Source organism: Macaca fascicularis, chromosome 2 (assembly GCF_037993035.2).
Source record: "Macaca fascicularis isolate 582-1 chromosome 2, T2T-MFA8v1.1".
Taxonomy (NCBI): Eukaryota; Metazoa; Chordata; class Mammalia; order Primates; family Cercopithecidae; genus Macaca; species Macaca fascicularis.
In genome coordinates, this window is record NC_088376.1 from 112082522 (window position 1) to 112095882 (window position 13361).

At 52.8% G+C, this 13361-nt stretch overlaps 1 protein-coding gene across 5 annotated transcripts; it reads right to left on the reverse strand.

The window, feature by feature from the left end:
* Positions 1 to 1816: 1816 nt before the first annotated feature.
* Positions 1817 to 10899, reverse strand: QARS1 (glutaminyl-tRNA synthetase 1). Of its 5 annotated transcripts, none has more exons than XM_005547075.5 (24): positions 10759 to 10899; positions 10466 to 10613; positions 10006 to 10115; positions 9774 to 9849; positions 9491 to 9555; positions 8567 to 8620; positions 8353 to 8413; positions 7976 to 8047; positions 7768 to 7853; positions 7503 to 7589; positions 6659 to 6758; positions 6465 to 6543; positions 6275 to 6383; positions 6079 to 6176; positions 5846 to 5938; positions 5595 to 5732; positions 5428 to 5515; positions 5194 to 5337; positions 4966 to 5070; positions 4681 to 4773; positions 4434 to 4561; positions 4273 to 4339; positions 4073 to 4198; positions 1817 to 1959 (listed from the first exon to the last, which is right to left on the reverse strand). In XM_005547075.5, the coding sequence occupies exons 1-24, from the start codon at positions 10873 to 10875 to the stop codon at positions 1909 to 1911; spliced, it is 2295 nt and encodes a 764-aa protein (XP_005547132.3). In that variant the 5' UTR covers positions 10876 to 10899; the 3' UTR covers positions 1817 to 1908. The 5 variants fall into 5 exon arrangements, 4 of the variants coding, with proteins under 4 accessions (XP_005547132.3, XP_045240844.2, XP_073888249.1 ...); XM_045384909.3 differs by having other exon boundaries at positions 6046 to 6176; XR_012431129.1 differs by lacking the exon at positions 5846 to 5938 and having other exon boundaries at positions 6046 to 6176.
* Positions 10900 to 13361: the final 2462 nt, after the last annotated feature.

A 13361-nucleotide genomic window follows, 5' to 3' on the forward strand; every position in this document is an offset into this window, starting at 1 on the left:
TGGGACTGCCTCCCGGCCAGACTTAAAGTGAACGCTTCAGCAGGGGAGGCTGGCCGCGCCTCTGGCTGCTAAAGCGGATGGTGGATCATAGAGTATCGACGGCTCGCTCCGCCCATGGACGTCCCTCCATGTGGGGTGGAGCTAGGGCCGTGACTTGGCCTAGTAGTGGAGCCTGGGAAGGCTAGGGCTCCAAGCTAGCTCCTTGGACCCACCTTCCGTCGCCCGCCAGAGCCTCCTTTGGTCGAGCACCCCCACGCGGGGCGGGGCCTGGCCGGGCTCGGCCTCTCGCTTAAGGTAGACCCCACAAACTTCTGTCCTGGGCCTGGCGTCCCCAGGCGTGCCCTGCCTGGAAAGCCTCTAGGTTGCTCACCTCCTGGAGGACTCAGCATCTGGAACTCCCGCCATCTGCTGCCATCTGAGTTCAGCCTTCAGCAGTTGGGTCCACCTTAAAGCGGGCCCCCGGGTAGCCTAGTGTTTGTATACAGGGAAAATGTGGAAGGCGTTAAAGCTGCAGGCACACTCAGGCCTCAGCAGCAGCCCACACTGCCCCCAGAGGGCTTCCAGGCAGACTCTTTTTGCCTCGGAGCTTTTGCCCTTGTTCCTCTTATCCTGGCAAACTCCCCGTAGTCTTTCGTGATTCCCTTCAGAAGTCACTTCGTTAGAGTAATCTTTTCTGAGGCCCAGGCTGGGTCAGGAACCTCTTCCAGTCTTGCACAAGCCCCAGGGAGACCTCTCCCATGCAGTGCATGGTCACCCATTTCCCCTCCCGTGAACTTGGAAGGGCACCACAGCACGTATGCCTCATCTATGTCTGGCACGTAGTAGGCACTCAAAAATTATATGCTGAATGGGCCGGGCGCGGTGGCTGACGCCTGTAATCCCAACACTTTGGGAGGCCGAGGCGGGTGGATCACCTAAGATCAGGAGTTTGAGACCAGCCTGGCCAACATGGCGAAACCCCGTCTCTACTAAAAATACAGAATTAGCCGAGTGTGGCGATGCATGCCTGTGATCCCAGCCACTTAAGAGGCTGAGGCAGGAAAACTGCTTGAACCTGGGAGGCGGAGGTTGCAGTGAGCTGAGATCACGCTATTGCACTCCAGCCTGGGCAACAGAGTGAGACTCTGTCTCAAAAGTAAAAAAGAATTATATGCTAATTGGGCGCAGGGGCTCACGCCTGCAATCCCAGCACTTTGGGAGGCCGAGTTGGGTGGATAACCTGAGGTCAGGAATTCCAGACCAGTCTGGCTAACTTGGTGAAACCCCTTCTCTACTAAAATTACAAAAATTACTCGTGAGTGGTGGCGCCCACCTGTAATCCCAGCTACTTGGGAGGCTGAGGCATGAGAATCGCTTGAACCCAGGAGGCAGAGGTTGCAGTGAGCTGAGATCGAGCCACTGCACTCCAGCCTGGGCTACAGAGTGGAACTCCACATCAAAAAAAAAAAAAAAAAAAAGAATTATATGCTGAATGATCAGACTGGGAGCTAGGACTCTCTTGTTCAACCAGCAGAAACAAACCTTTTAGATCCCTCTGGCACAGAGGTCCTAACCATGGACAAACACCCCAGAGCCCTCCATTCCCTCAGATCAGGTGCGGAGGGTATGAATCCCACCCAGGCCCCCGCTGCCTTTAAGCACCAAAAAGTGCACCAGTCCTTTCAGAGCTGTCAGTACCACTCTGTTCTGGGAAAGCCCATTCTCACAGACAAAATGTGCAAAAGGCACAACTCCGTCCCCCAACCATACCACCACCACCACCAGCATGTCTCCAGGGCCCTCAGATGCTAGAAGTGCAGAGGTAACACACAGACTCTAGGAGAATTTAGCTGTTCTTTATTGACATAGAATTTGGGGTGGCGAAGGTAGCCCCAACCTCCAGGATGAGGTAGGTTCAGTGCTTCCAGCTCACACCTTTCCTGGGTCTTCCTTCAGTGTGACAGTTCGGTTAAAAACAAGCTGGAGGGCAGAGGGAAAGGATGACCATCAACCCAGAACAAGGCCAGGGAGGCCTGGGCAGGTTTCACCCCAGACACCTCCCCCTAACTTCCTTCTTAAGCCAAAGAAGCCAAGGGACTAAGGGTCAGGAGACCCAGGTCCTCAATAACTTTGTGACTTTGGGTAAGGGACTGGATGGGGCTCTAGGCTGTAGTATTATATGGACTATAACAACCACCATGGGGGTCTAGGGTGTAGTTTTATATGGATTATAATAACCACCATGTTTGCCCCCTGCTTTAAGGAGTAAGAAAGACAGGGTGGGCTGGTGCAGTGGCTCACACCTGTAATCTCAGCACTTTTGGAGGCTGAGACAGGCATATCATCTGAGGTCAGCAGTTCGAGACCAGCCTGGCCAACATGGCCAAACCCCATCTCTACTAAAAATACAAAAATTAGGCCGGGCGCGGTGGCTCACGCCTGTAATTCCAGCACTTTGGGAGGCAGGCGGATCACGAGGTTAGCAGATCGAGACCAGCCTGGCTAACACAGTGAAACCCCGTCTCTGCTAAAAACCAGAAAAAATTAGCCGGACATGGTGGCAGGTGCCTGTAGTCCCACCTACTCCGGAGGCTGAGGCAGGAGAATGGCGTGAACCCAGGAGGCAGAGCTTGCAGTAAGCCGAGATTGTGCCATTACACTCCAGCCCAGGTGACAGAGTAAGACTCCGTCTAAAAAAAAAAAAAAATTAGCCGGGCACGGTGGCATGTGCCTATAATCCCAGCTACTAGGAAGGCTGAGGCAAGAGAATGGCTTGAGCCAGGGAGGTGGAGGTTGCAGTGGGCGGAGATTGTGCCACTACACTGCAACCTGGGCGAAAGAGTAAGATTCCATCTCAAAAAAAAAAAAAAGAAAAAAAAAAATTAGCTGGGCATGGTGACATGTGCCTGTAATCCCAGCTACTTGGAAGGCTGAGGCAGGAGAATGGCTTGAGCCTGGGAGGTGGAGGTTGCAGTGGGCCAAGATGGTGCCACTGTACTCCAGCCTGGGAAACAGGGCAAGACTCCATTAAAAAGGAAAAAAAAAAAGGATGGCAGTGTGGCTGGGCACAGTGGCTCATGCCTATAATCCCAGTACTCTGGGAGGCTGACGCAGGAGGACTGCTTGAAGCCAGTAGTTCAACACCAGCCTGGGCAACATAGTGAGAACTCGCCTCTACAAAAAATTTTAAAATTAGTCAGGCATGGTAGTGTGCACATGTAGTCTCAAGCTACTCAGGAGACTTAGGCAGGAGGATAGCTTGAGCCCAGTAGTTCGAGACCACGGTGAGCTATGATTGTAGCACTTCACACCACCCTGGGCAAGAGTAAGACCCCGTCTCTAAAGTAAATAAAAAGAAAGATTATTAGCTCCCTTAATGAAAGATATTAAAAATAATTACTTTATATATATATATATATATATATATTTTTTTTTTTTTTGGTAGGCATGGGTGTTTCACCATGTTGGCCAGGGTGGTCTCGAATTCCTGACTCCGGTGATCAGCCCGCCTTGGCCTCCCAAAGTGCTGGGATTATAGGTGTGAGCCACCATGCCAGGCCCCAAAAAATAATAATTAAAAAAAAAAAAAAAAAAAAAAGTCAGGCACAGTGGCTCATGCCGGTGATCCCAGCACTTTGGGAGGCCAAGGCAGACAGATCATGAGGTCAGGAATTTCAGACCATCCTGGCCAACATGGTGAAACCCCGTCTCTACTAAAAATATAAAACATTAGCCAGGCATGGTGGCAGGCGCCTGTAATCCCAGCTACTCAGGAGGCTGAGGCAGGAGAATCACTTGAACCTGGGAGGCAGAGGTTGCAGTGAGCCGAGATAGCGCCATTGCACTCCAGCCCTGGGCAACAACAGTGCAAGACTCCGTCTCAAAAAAAAAAAAAAAAAAAAAAAAGGCAGCCTTCATACAAAATTTTGTGCATAGACTTATCCTCAGTACCAGTTTCCCATTAGTAGAATATGAATACCAACTCCCTCAGGTGGTGTAGATTAACTAAGGGAATATATGCAGAGCACTTGGCACAGTGAATGGCAGCCACTGTCGCTGCTGTAGATGAGGGCAAGTGGGTAAAGTCAAGCACCTTTCCCTGATGGCTATCTGGATCCACGGAGAAGTATCCAAGACGCTCAAACTGGAACTTGTCGAAGGGTCTTGCCAGGGCCACAGAGCAGTCCACTAATGCTGCCTCCACCACGTGTAGTGATGCCTGCAGGCAGGGAACTCAGGCAACCATCCAACCAGGAAGGCCTACCTCCCAAACCCCAAACTTCATGAACCTACCAGGTTCAGGTCACTTAAGAATCCACCAGGCACCTCAGTAGGATCTTCAGGGTTCTTGTGCTGGAATCTGCAGCCAGAGTGAAGGTCATACCCCCAGCTGGACAGCCACAGCAGGCAATGTGCATCTGGTACCTGCCCCTACCCCATCTCTGTTCACTCACAGTCGCTCATAGAGGCGAACCTCACACATCAAAGGCTGTGACACCCAGTGAATAAAGGCCTTTGGCTTCTCTCCAGCATCTGCCCGTCTGCAGGTCACCTCCAGACTCTCTACAGAACCACTGGGGCCCTAGAAGTAGGGGGAGGGGAGCAGCAATTAGATCTGGGAACCACAACCAGGATTGCAGGCTACACTCACATCCTGGCCCCAGCAGGCACTGCAGTAGGAAGGCTGCAGCTGGCTCTCACCTTGACAACACGCTGCAGCTCAATGACGTAGCCTGTATGCCTCAGGCCCACAGGCTGGCCCCAAGCCAGGCGCTTAAATCCTGGCTCTGGCTCCTAGACATAGGAAGTGGGGTAAACACAAGAGGCTGCAAGGGTCAAATAAGTGGTGAAGCTTCCCTACCCCCATGTCTGGCAAGGATTGGTTCATCTGAAGCAGGAAGTAGATGGACTGACAGAGATAAGGAGATGAAAGGTTCCCAGGACCAGACTCAGCAGCAAACGGGACCCTCCACCCCCACCATTTACCTCCTTGAAGTCAGTCCTCTCAATGAAGACAATGGGTGCAAAGGGAACCTGATGGAAGCCTTTGGTCTCATCAGCTGGGAAGTTGGGCACCTGGATGTCCAAGGACTATAGCAGGAGACAGGTATGAGTCATACTCAGCATGAGGACCCCCATGCCCAGAGCCAAGTGTATCCCCAGCTACACACACACATACACACACGTGTAGCACACATGTTGAGGCAGGCCCACCTTGGCAGCAGGAAAGTTGGTGATGATGACCCGTAGTGACTCCAGCACAGCCATGGCTCGTGGGGCTGTGTCATTCAGCACATCACGCACACAGGCTTCTAGAAGATGTGGCTCCATTGTGGTCTGTGCCACAGTCACTCCCACCTGGCAGGAAAGTTCAGCATCAGTCACAGCTACAATCACAAACTGCCACACTCAACCCTCAATCTGTCCACCCAACCTGCTGGGCTATACCCGGGCACAGAAGCTGTTGATGGCCTCAGGTGGGAAGCCCCGCCGTCGCAGGGCCGTGAGTGTAAAGAGCCGTGGGTCGTCCCAATCCCTGTGGATAAGAAGGTTGGTGAGAAGGCCTTTGGGAGTGCATGCCATTAACCTTTCATAAGCCAAACAGCCACACCTACCGCACAGCACCAGTTGCTACAAGCTGGAGGATCTTCCTCTTAGAGACAACAGCATAGTGCAGGTTGAGACGGCCATACTCCCACTGCACAGGGCAATAGATGTCCAGTGCATTGCAAAGCCAGAAATAGGAAGAGCGTCTGGGGTGGGAGAGTAGGGTTAGGACTGGCCAGCTCTGGAACCAGGCAGAGACCACAGGAAGGGCTGCTGGAATTCCATTGGCCCTACCACCCCATGGACCCAGCTCCCTCACCGGGCCTGGAATTCCTTGGTGCAGAGTGAGTGAGTGATGTGCTCGATGGAGTCACAGAGGCAGTGTGTGTAGTCGTAGGTGGGATAGATGCACCTGTGGGGCATAGGCAGTGGGCCCTACCATCCAGCCCTACTCTGCCCTATCCCATGGCCCATCGTCCTGCTCCGCAGCCCCCCCATCCCACCCCATTCTACACCCACCATTTGTCCCCTGTGCGGTGGTGTGGTATATACTTGACTCGGTAGGCTACAGGGTCCATCTTGCCATCCTCCATCACCAGCTTCATCCGTAGTGTGGCCTCGCCCTCTGAAAACTTGCCCTTGCGCATTGCCTGAGGAGAACAAGGACTCAGGCTGTCTCTAAGCACAGGGGCATTTCATTCTGAGCACCTTGGCCCACCCAAACCCAGATGTTCCTCTAGGACCCCACCTCAAAGAGTAGCAGTGACTCCTCCGTGGGACGGTCTCTCCAGGGTGAGGGCAGAGTATTATGGCCTTTGAGCTCCTCTACTCGCTGGTGGCACACATAAGCCAGACCCCTGTGGGGAAGGGGTGTGAGTGCCCAGCATGGCTGTGACCTAGTCAGCCTGCCTGGCTCTACGTCATGGCCCTGGCCTTACCTGCGGATGAGCTCCACAGCCCACGCATATAGCTGGTCAAAATAGTCAGAGGCATACGTCACTTTGTAAGGTGTGTAGCCTGGAGCAAAATGAGACAAAGTATGAGCAGCCAGCCAGAAACACCCAGTGGCAGGCCATGGTCCAAGGAGAGGCCCACTAACCACCAGCCCTTCTAGGCTTTGTCCAGTCCATACCCAGCCAGGCCACCATATCACAGATGGCACTGAAGAACTTTGCTTCCTCCTTCTCAGGGTTGGTGTCATCAAAACGCAGAAAACAGATGCCATTGTTGGCCTAGGAAAGTTGCACCACCTGTGAACTCCCATATCATCCATTAGCCCCACAATCCTGTTCATCAAACTAGGATATTCACAGAGCACTCTCATGTCAGATCTTTTTTTTTTTTTTTTCTGAGATGAAGTCTTACTCTCTCGCCCAGGCTGGAGTGCAGTGGCACGATCTTGGCTCACTGCAGCCTCCACCTCCCGGGTTTCTCCTGCAGCCTCCCAGTAGCTGAGACTACAAGCATGTGCCACCATGGCCAGCTAATTTTTGTATTTTTAGTAGAGGTGAGGTTTCACCATGTTGGCCAGGTTGGTCTCAAACTCCTGACCTCAAGTGATCCACCCACTTTAGCCTCCCAAAGTGTTGGGATTACAGGCGTGAGCCACCCCACCTGGCCTCATGTCAGAATTAAAAATGCCTTCATGAGCTTCTCTCACCTTCCTGCATCTAAATGTCTAGATAAGGCATCTCTTACACCAACTTGGGACAGACAGCATAGCATCTTTCTAGGCCTACGGACTGCACTGGCACCTCCCCCAAATTTGAACTCACTGACTCCTCAGAGGGAGGGAGCTATTTATTCCAATAAGCTCAATAGATTCCTAGGTATCTGTCACACATGTGGTTCCTTTCCATGGTCTCTGTCCACCTGGGTACATTATTGGGAGCAGACAGCAAGGCAGGGACATGGTATCCACTCATGGGAACCTCTAGTGGTCATCTTGCTTGCCAGGTGCCTAGACACATGCATACCTTGGCATAGCCAAAGTTGAAATTGATGGCTTTGGCATGTCCAATATGCAGGATTCCATTGGGTTCTGGTGGGAACCGGGTACGTACCTAAAATAAGGGGGATGGGAAAAGAGAAATAAAGTCAGAGCTCAGATGACCCTAAAGAAACAGAAGTTCCCTCCTAGGAAGGCCATGGTAATGGGTAAGATGGGGGAGTATGGAGGCAGCCCAGGCACTCAGGCAGGTGTTTGATGGCACAAGCTCACATGACCACATTCCCACATACCTGCCCACCAGTAATCTCCAGGTGCTGCTTTAGTAGATTCATGGTATGTGGAGTGACCACATAGCCTGGGGTCTTGTAGTTCTCACCTGCCAGAACCAGAATAAGCCTAAGGACCAGGCTGCAGCCAAAGCCTCTGACCCTAGGGGCCTGACTATAGGAGCTGCTGCCAAGATCCAGCCCTCCCTAGGGTTTTGACATGCCCACTAACCAGGCTTGTGGAACTTAAGGGCCTCGCCCCGGAGCTGCTCCATCAGAGACAGGGTCTGGTCAGCAGTCTCACCTGTGGGGAACAAAACAAGGAAAACTTGTCCTCTGGATATATTTACCATATCCTACAGCCAGAACAGAACTGAGTAGACCCCTCTTCCCTCAATTCCAGAGACAAGAGATCTAGAGCCAGACATCTGAGGCCTCTCATGCCAGTCTCTGGGCAAAGGGAACAAAGGTAACACCAGGAATCCCAGTCTTGAGACAGAAGTCAGGGTACTGAGTAAGCCAAGGGCCTGAGGAGCCTGTAAGGACTCTTCTGAGGAGGTTCAGAAGTCAGGGAGCTGAATGCCGTGACAGGAGCCTCAAGCTTCTCACCATTCTCCATCACATCTTTCGCTGTCCTCCGGTCTGTTTCTTCCAGCCGAGCTTTTGCCACCTGAAAGAAGCCCCAGGTGCTTCAGAAAATGGCATCAAATTTTCTCTTGGACAGGGTCTTGGGATCACTGTGGTCAGACACTTCCTTCCCCAGCCTGAAGTCTCACCATACCTCACCTCACCCTCAGGGACTCAGGGCCATGCCCAGCCCTACCTTCGGCTTCTTCTCCAAATCAGCCTCCAGCTTGGGGCCCAGAAGGTGGAGGACCTGAGCAGAGACCAGAGTCAGGCAGGGACAGGAGTATCCTCTTTCAAGGAGCCCCTGACTGATCCTACCCACCCACCCAAGGCTTCCTGGCCTATCTACCAGCACTGACTGAAAGATCCTACCTAGCCCATCCCACCACTTCTCATGTGGGTCTGCTAGTTTAAAATGCTCTTGCTCTTGTTGCCCAGGCTGGAGTCTTGCTCTTGTTGCCCAGGGTGGAGGTGCAATGGCGTGGTCTCAGCTCACTGCAACCTCTGCCTCCTGGATTCAAGCAATTCTCCCCCGTCAGCCCTCCTGAGTAGTGGGGACTATAAGTGCCCGCCAGCACGCCCAGCTAATTTTTGTACTTTTTGTACAGATGGGCTTTTACCATGTTGGCCAGGCTGGTCTCGAACTCCTGACCTCAGGTGATCCGCCCACCTCAGCCTCCCAATAGTGCTGGGATTACAGGCGTGAGCCACCATGCCCAGCCCCCCCCCACCTTTTTTATTGTTGTTGATTTTGAGACAGGGTCTCACTCTGTACCCCAGGAAGGAGTGCAGTGGTGCAATCAGAGCTTAATGCAGCCTTGACCTCTTAGGTTCAAGGAATTCTTCCACTTCAGCCCCACAAGTTGCTGGGACTACAGGTATACACCACCATGTCTGGCTAATTTTTAAATTTTCTGCAGAGATGGGTTCTCACTATGTTGCTCAGGCTGGTCTTGAACTCCTGGGCTCAAGTAATCCTCCTGCCTTGGCCTCCCAAAGTCCCGGGATCGTAAGCGTGAGCCACCGTGCCCAGCCCTCCTCCTGCCTTTTATCCCTTAGTGGATTCCAGGCCCTGTTCATGCCAGTCTTTGCCAGCTTCAGCTTAATGAAGCATGCCCACCTGCATGTCCACTTCATTCTTGATCATTTTGCCATCTGCCCATTTGAGCACAGCCCGAGCCTCTCCTAGAAGCATAGGCACAAGGAGCTGCAGAAAAGCAAAGAGTACTCCCCCCACCTCCTTTCCAAGGAAAGGTCCTGGCTGACCGCGAGAACCAGAGCCTGAGCCCAGCCAGACCACTTTAAGTCACTCCTGTTCCTTCCCCCACCTCCCTCTCACTTGTGCCCAGAAGAAAAGGCATGACCAGAGAGAACAATATAGCCCCCTTCCAGGCCCTGCTCACCCATCAGCAGCCCCATGTTGAAATGGTAACGTTCCACCAGGAGCTGGGGCTGGTGCCTGTTAATGGCAGCCTCCACCTGCAGAAAGCCAAACCATGTGGTTCAGGAAAGCCACCTTTAGAGATATTCTGGGAACCCACACCCTCACTCTGGGTCTTCCTGGGGAGGGAAACTGAGCCACTCCTTTCCATGGCCAGGACTGGGGAGGAAGACGATGCCTGGGGAAAGACTCACAGCCTCCTCAATCTGCTCTGGGGTCACAATGACACCCACGCCACATTCCTGCTCAAAGTCCACAGTGTCGATGGGGTCCAAGGGGTGACTCCGCACATACTCAAGGGCAGCTGAGAAAAAAGAGCCCGTGAGTTTGTGGCATCTCTGCTCCAAGAAGTGGACAGACAGGGTCGTAATCTCATGAAACTCGAAGGACAGTCTGGCCTCCTGAAAAGTTAAGCCCTGGCACCACTACCCTAGAGGACACAGGGAAGAAAGAAGCACGTGTCGAGAGTGGATCCCCCTCAGACCCTGACAGTTCCCTTGTCAGTCTCACCATAGGCCACCCCCTCCATGCCTCAGTGCCTGTGCAGAACCAGGTGTCTAGAAAGAAACTGGAAGACTTGGCAAAAAGGGAAGACAGGGGTCTTGGCTGAAGGGAGGCATTGGTGCGAACTGGCAGGACAGGTAGGGGTCTCACCGCTTAGCTGGGGCTCAGTGTGGATCTTCTTACTGGCTATGTAGCTTACAAGGAAGGAGAGACGCCGAGTATCCCTGAGTCGGGAGGCCAAGCCATATAACAGGGTCCCGGTAGCCTTGTCAATGGTGGAACCCAGGGTCTGCTGAGCCTAGGGTCAGAGGGGTCAAGAGAGAAGCCCCGCGCTCAGTGAGAGGAAAGAGCGGGACAAGTGGGGCAGGTCGGAATCTGGACCCCGCCCCGCGCTGCGTTGCAGCCTGGTACGCAAACCAGGTCGGAGGCAGAGGGGCTCGCACCTGAGTAGCGGCCTCGCGCAGCTGCGCGCTCAGAGCCGTGTTCTTGAGCGTCTCGCGGGCCTTCTGCTCGCTCAGGCCGAGGCCAGTGAAGAGCGACAGGGAGTCCAGAGCCGCCATCGCAGAGACACCGGAAACCAAAAGAAACTTAGGACCGCGTCTGCAGGTCGGCATTCACTCGCTGACCAATGAGAGCGAAGCCTCCGGGAAGAGCCAATGGTGTCCTTCCTTGGCGGTAGGGGGCGGGGCGCTCCAAGGTCGTCTACCCCATTTAAAGAACACAGGGCGGACAAACCGGCCTTTCCGGGGGCTTCGCTTCCGCCTCCGTGGAACTGGGCACTTGAAGGGGTGTTGGCGGGCGGCAGGGCTTTTGGAGATATTTGCCACGTACCTGGGAGGAAGGTGCTCGGCCCCGAGGCAGGAGGAAGACACAGGCGTGGTTTTGCTCTGACTTTTCTACTTCAGCCCTGGGAACTCCATCTCAATATAGTAATTGTCCTCGGGAGCAAATGCGAGTCCCTGTCGCGCTTTTGACGCCACAACTTTGGGGTTGTCATGGAAACAGTTGAGCAAAATGAAGCCCGGGAAATCCCTGATCCACACTTCATCGCAGAGAATGTGTGGAATGACCGATCCAGGGACCCCATAAGTCCGCCGGTTTTCACGTGCCCACTTGGACACAGCTGGCCAGGAAAGGGAAGGGATGGGTCTGGGCCAGGAGGGACCTCACATAAGTTCTATGATGATTTGGTTTAAAATCTTGGCCTGGCGCAGTGGCTCAGGCCTGTAATCCCAGCACTTTGGGAGGCCGAGGTGGGCAGATCACTTGAGGCCAGGAGTTCCAGATCAGCCTGGCCAACATGGTGAAACCCCGTCTCTATTAAAAATACAAAATTAGCTGGACATAGTGGTGCACGCCTGTAATCCCAGCTACTCAGGAGGGAGAGGCTGAAAAATCGCTTGAACCTGGGAGGAGGAGGTTGCAGTGAGCTGAGATTGTACCACTGCACTCCAGCCTGGTGGACAGAGTAAGACCCTGTCTCAAAAAAAAAAAAAAGAAAAACAGAAAAAAAAATTATCATCCCACACTTACCCTCTTGCCTCTTGCCAAAGCATTATCAGGGAAACCACAAGCAAATTAGACCTTGAAATCCCTCTGCAAGCCTTTGAGAGAGGATATTTTATTGAAGTTGGGAGAGGGTAGGACAAACGAGATGGAATCTTCATGATTATAGCTGTTGTGCTTGGGAATCTCCCCACAGTCTCACTGGACTTTCAGGATCTGCTGGCTAAAACAGAACAGAGACTTTGTGTGTGTGAAAAGGGACTGAGGTAGGGGGTTGCAGAGAATGAGCAGCTGGTGGTGGGATGGTGGAAATCCCCAAATTTGAGATTAGAGCTCTTGCAGGAATTGGTGATGCTCATACTTATGGACCTTCAAGGAATAGGCAGGATCCTGACTAGTCTGTATCTATATTCTGTGTCTTTTGTGCCGACATCCCATTAATGACCAAGCTCCAAGTCTGGGCCTACATCTGGACACCACGTAATGATCACATAGCAGGTGCTGACCAGGGCCACATGCTGTAACACTATCCAGGTCCAATGCTGTCTTGGGGCTTCCCACATCTCCATGTCCCGGTGGCCCCAGCCAGATGCCTAGCCCTGCAGTGCACTGCATGAGAAAGGCCAGGTGCAGGAGTTAAGCAGGGATGCAGATCAGTGGTGCTAAGGACAGGTACCAAGAAGCAGAGCCATAGCCACACCAGCCTTTCACCAAATTTGAAGCTGCAAGTGCCCAGCCCACCATAAAGGTGATGAGCAAACCCATGCAGAGTGCCTGCCACTGCCACCATTTTCTCAGTAGCTGATGCTGCCAAAAGATTAACTGTAGCACCATCACCAAGTCCTACAGGTCTGGTGATGGCCCCCTCAATGAGATCAAGATCTGCACTCCCTTCCCTGGTTACTTCATGATACACTGTGGACCCCATGGCTACAAGTCATAGGATGAGGCAGTAGCCCCACCAGTGCCACCAAGAATGCCACAAGTGGTAGTACCAGTGGATGTCCAGCTAGTCCCCTAGATGTCTATGACTTGCACAGAGCAGAAATGTTAAATTGTATGGGCCCAGTCTGGAGGTTAGCCTACCTGCATGAGCCCCTGGCACTCCTTCCAGGAAAGTCAAGAGAAAGATGACCAAGTGGAAAAAACCAGGCAGCAGCCAGCAAGGCCCAGTCGTGGAATGGACAGAGGTAGGGTCCAGCAACCTCCTGGGCTCAAACAATCCTCCCATCTCAGCCTCTGAAATATTTGGGACTACAGGTACATACCAATAACACCCAGCTAATTTTTATATTTTTAGTAGATGGTTTCACCATGTTGCCCAGGCTGGTTCTGAACTCCTAGGCTCAAGCTATCCTCCCACCTCACCCTAAAGTGCTAGAATTACAGGCGTAAGTCACCACACTTGACCAGTTTCAGAAACTTTTTTTTCTTTTGAGATGGAGTCTTGTTCTGTCGCCCAGGCTAGAGTGCAGTGGTGCAATCTCAGCTTACTGCAACCTCCACCTCCCAAGTTCAAATGATTCTCCTGCCTCAGCCT

Coding starts and splice junctions, on each gene's coding strand:
- QARS1 (XM_045384909.3), bottom strand. CDS start 10,875: ATGGCGGCTCTGGACTCCCTGTCGCTCTTCACTGGCCTCGGCCTGAGC. Junction 10,614..10,758: donor TGCGCGAGGCCGCTACTCAG/GTGCGAGCCCCT, acceptor CTCTGACCCTAG/GCTCAGCAGACCCTGGGTTC. Junction 8,621..9,490: donor AGAATGAAGTGGACATGCAG/GTGGGCATGCTT, acceptor GTCTCTGCTCAG/GTCCTCCACCTTCTGGGCCC.